At 47.2% G+C, this 4,217-nt stretch overlaps 1 protein-coding gene across 1 annotated transcript; it reads left to right on the top strand.

Moving 5' to 3' along the window:
* Window positions 1–282: 282 nt before the first annotated feature.
* On the top strand, window positions 283–3,566 carry LOC306780504 (voltage-gated potassium channel regulatory subunit KCNG1-like; the record flags this gene model as incomplete). Its single annotated transcript, XM_079272903.1, has 2 exons — window positions 283–1,056; window positions 2,694–3,566. The coding sequence occupies 2 exons, from the start codon at window positions 283–285 to the stop codon at window positions 3,465–3,467; spliced, it is 1,548 nt and encodes a 515-aa protein (XP_079129029.1). The 3' UTR covers window positions 3,468–3,566.
* Between the last annotated feature and the right edge of the window lie 651 nt (window positions 3,567–4,217).

Below are 4,217 nucleotides of genomic sequence, written 5' to 3'. Positions count from 1 at the left end.
GCTGCAATACTGCTGCACCGTGGTATTACTCATCCTTAAGTAAAAGGGATGTCAATGTTTATAGTGGCATAACAGTGTCAGTATTGCTCCGACTCTTCACACAGTCCCTATGAGTTTAAGTAGGTTTTAAGTACATCAAAGCCATACACGTCCGTTTAATACATTTTTAAAATACAAATGCCCTTCTGTATAAGACTAATCTGTTCATTCTCTGTTTCCCCTCTGAAGGTGACAGTGTGATGGTGGCAGGCTGAGCACAGGGATGTGAGTGGACCAGTAAAGATGACCCTGTTGGCGGGTGATGGCTCCGACTATGACTACAGTGCCCTGAGCTGTGCCTCTGATTCCTCCTTTGAGCCGCCTCCCCTACATGAAGAGGAGGCTCAAAAGGGGGCCTTCTACAAGAGGGCGCAGCGTGCCCCTGAGCTCAGCTCCATCCATGGCGACACCCTGCTGTCCAGCGCCCGTAAACTCCACGCCATCATCAATGTGGGTGGCCTGCGTTACCAGCTGCCCTGGACCACCTTAGAGGACTTCCCCTTGTCTCGTCTGGGCCAGCTGCACCTCTGCAGCAGCTTTGACGAGATCATGCGTGTTTGTGATGACTATGACGTCGCGCACAACGAGTTCTTCTTCGACCGCAGCCCCTGTGCCTTCCGTACCATCCTGACCTTCCTGCGGGCGGGTAAGCTGCGGTCCCTCAGGGAGATGTGCGCCCTCTCCTTCAGGGAGGAGCTGCTCTACTGGGGGGTCCCCGAGGAGAGCATGGAGTGGTGCTGTCGCCGGCGTCTGCTGCAGCGCGTGGAGGAGTTTGAAGCGATGGAGAGAGCGGAGGAGGAGGAGGAACTCCTGGAGGATCTGCTGGATTCGGACAGTGGACACGCAGCAGAGTCCAGACTCAATCGGTACATGGGCAAGCTAAGAGACATGGTGGAGAGGCCTCACTCAGGCCTGCCGGGGAAGATCTTTGCTTGTCTGTCAGTGATGTTTGTCACCATCACTGCCGTCAACCTATCCATCAGCACCATGCCCGCCATGAGGGAAGAGGAGGAGGCGGTGAGTAGGCTCATGACTTTGACATAACGCAAAAAAAGTTACTAAGTACAAAACATGTTGTTGTCAGAGTCAAGTGTTGTCATGTCAGAGAGGAGAAGTAAAAGTGAAGACATGGCCCAACACAACTTCATTGTCTGTTGTGAGTCTGTCATAAAGTCACACCAAAGTATAGACAGTGAACATTTGAACCCCACACTGGTGAGATTGGCTTTGAAAATTGACATGTTATTCTGAAAAGCAGTCATTAGAACATTCTAATGACGGCATGTCTCATCTGTCATGTCGTTTAAAACAGCCTGCTGCTTAGAAAGCAGGTTGTTTTGCCATTTAAGAAAACAAAATTGGATTTGAAGACGTCTCAATCTGCTTTCATATTTTTGTCTGACTTCAATCACAACCATAATTAGCACACTGGCCTCTTCAGTCAAATATAAAGGACAATATTTGAGTCACACACAATATTTTCTTGCAGAGTGCGTGAACATCAGTTCTTTAATTAAAATGAATCAATCTATCTTTTGTAGAAATATCTACTTTGGATGGAAGTGGAGAGCAGCTTCCACCACTTTGCTTTCCATTTAAAAGAAATGTTTTAGTAGTTTTTAAATGTTCTACCTTTACTTCTTGTACGCACTCAGGAAATCAAGTACAGATACTGCATGTGGGGTACTGTCAGTGGGCGGAGAGCGAAACCAAAAGCTCAACGGTTTTTATTTGAGATACTGCTAAACGTATATGTCATGCTGCTGACTCACCTTTCAGATCCAGTAGTTACTTTAATCTTGGACTGTCACTCTTTACGTTTCATTTATCGTGTGGGTGCTCCAGTGCATTAAGCGCTTTAAACGTGGGACGAGTTTTAACATCATCTCTTGTACAGTCATTAAGTCAATCATCAGGCAATGTTCTGGGAAAATGTAACCGGGATAATGAAAACGAAATGAAAGAAATACAACGACTGCACTGATGAAGTTCCAGTGTTCTATTCGACCTGACACACTTGTATTTGAACCTGCTATGCTCGGTGTATGTTTCAATCACGCTTTTTAATTGAAAGTGCCAGTAATTGCATTCTAACAACTCCGACGCCTCTGATTAAAAGTGTGTAAGTGTTCCTCTCTCGGAGTGAGAGACAGGTTTACTGGAGTTGTCAGGTGCTTGTATGGGTCTACTCAAACCATCTCCTCCTCTGTGGGAGTGTGTTTCACAATGATATTTCTCCCTGATATGGACTGCGTTCAAAGGCTCCGTGCCATGTGCTTTGAAATGCTTTGAGCCTTCTCAGCCACGCACTGATTCAGCATCATCACCGTGTCACACAAAACACAAAGCTTTCCAAAAAAAAGCTTAAAACATAGATGATAAAGAAGGACCATTTTTGAGGTTACAGTTGCTCTGTTTTCATGGCTCGACTCATACATTAAATCATAACTGGCATAGCTTCGTCTATGATGAGCAAATCTCTTTCCTTTCTTTGTTTTGTTTGTTGGAGAAACATTGTGCACGTTGTGTGCAATGCTGCAGCCTCCCAGAGTCCTTCGCTCCTTCATTTCACATAGAAGTGGTTCCCTCTAGTGACTACAGCTACCACTCGCACATGCTGATGATGACCATGCTAACTCAAGTGTCTTTACCAGGGCAAATGTTCCCAGATGTGCTACAACATCTTCATAGTGGAGACGGTGTGCGTGGCCTGGTTCTCCCTGGAGTTCACCCTGCGCTTCATTCAAGACCGCAGCAAGCTGGCCTTCCTCAGGCAGCCGCTGAACCTGATAGACGTGGTGGCCATCCTGCCGTACTACATCACCCTGGTGGTGGACAGCACCTCCAAAGAAAAGAAGGGCTCCGGCAACAGCTACTTGGACAAGGTGGGACTGGTGCTGCGCGTCCTGAGAGCCCTGCGGATCCTCTATGTCATGCGGCTGGCTCGCCATTCGTTGGGCCTGCAGACTCTGGGCCTGACCGCACGCCGCTGCACGCGGGAGTTTGGACTGCTCCTCCTCTTCCTGTGCGTGGCCATAGCGCTGTATTCGCCCTTGCTGTACTTGATTGAGAATGAAATGGCCCCCACGCAGGAGTTCACCAGCATCCCTGCTACCTACTGGTGGGCCGTCATCACGATGACGACCGTGGGCTACGGGGACATGGTGCCGAGGAGCATCCCAGGCCAGGTGGTGGCTCTGAGCAGCATCCTGAGCGGGATCCTCCTCATGGCCTTCCCCGTCACCTCCATCTTCCACACCTTCTCGCGGTCCTACGTGGAGCTGAAGCAGGAGCAGCAGAGGGTGCTGCAGAGGAGGACGCACTTCCTGCTGCGGAGCCGCATGGCCGGCCTGGGCAGCAACCTCTCCTTGGAGAGTGACATGCTCTTCCCCATAGCGTCGACGAACACCAGAGACATGAACGAGTGACACTGTCGGACAGGGAAGGACGTACAAAGTGGGAGTGGGAGAGAAAGAGGAGAAGAAGAGGGAGGCTTCAAAGAAAGACTGGGGGTATGGAGAGGAGAGAGAGACTCTGAAAATAAAGTACAGGAGTGAGGAAGAAGAATTAGAGATGGAAGGGTGGAGAGAGAAGTCTTAAAAACAAGATACAGAGAAAACTGATTTTGTTTTTTTCTTCCCAGAAATGCAGCCGTGCTGTGTAGCAGTGTACTTTTGGATAAACATGACGAACACACAGAGAAGAGGATTAGAAGAATATTAGGAACACATATATATATTATTTAAGTATTAAATAAATGTTTCCTTCAAAAGATTTATGATTGATTCATGATTTAAAAGATGAATGAAACATTACATGGTCACAGAATATCAAATGGAAGTCTTAAGTTACGAAAGAAACCCACAATAAAGCATTCGAGCATAACAATGACGTAATTCCAATATGTGAAATGTGCATTTGACAAAAAAATACAGCTGAAGAGCACGGTGTCCTCATGATCCAACAACATAGTGATGTTTCTCATCGTTGATCGTTGACGTTTTAATGGATTTGTTGATGTCGTGCTAACCAGTGTCACGTCAGTAAAGATGCTCTCTGCTTTCGTTCAGTCCCAAAGGTTAAATAATAAAAAAAAAAAGTCCACACTTGGTAGACATCCAATCCCATTGACAGCATGCATGGTGTCATAACACACATGCAGAAGGACAACAATACAG

Source organism: Melanostigma gelatinosum, assembly GCF_949748355.1.
Source record: "Melanostigma gelatinosum genome assembly, chromosome: 8".
Classification (NCBI taxonomy): Eukaryota; Metazoa; Chordata; class Actinopteri; order Perciformes; family Zoarcidae; genus Melanostigma; species Melanostigma gelatinosum.
This window is presented reverse-complemented; position numbering and strand designations above follow the sequence as displayed.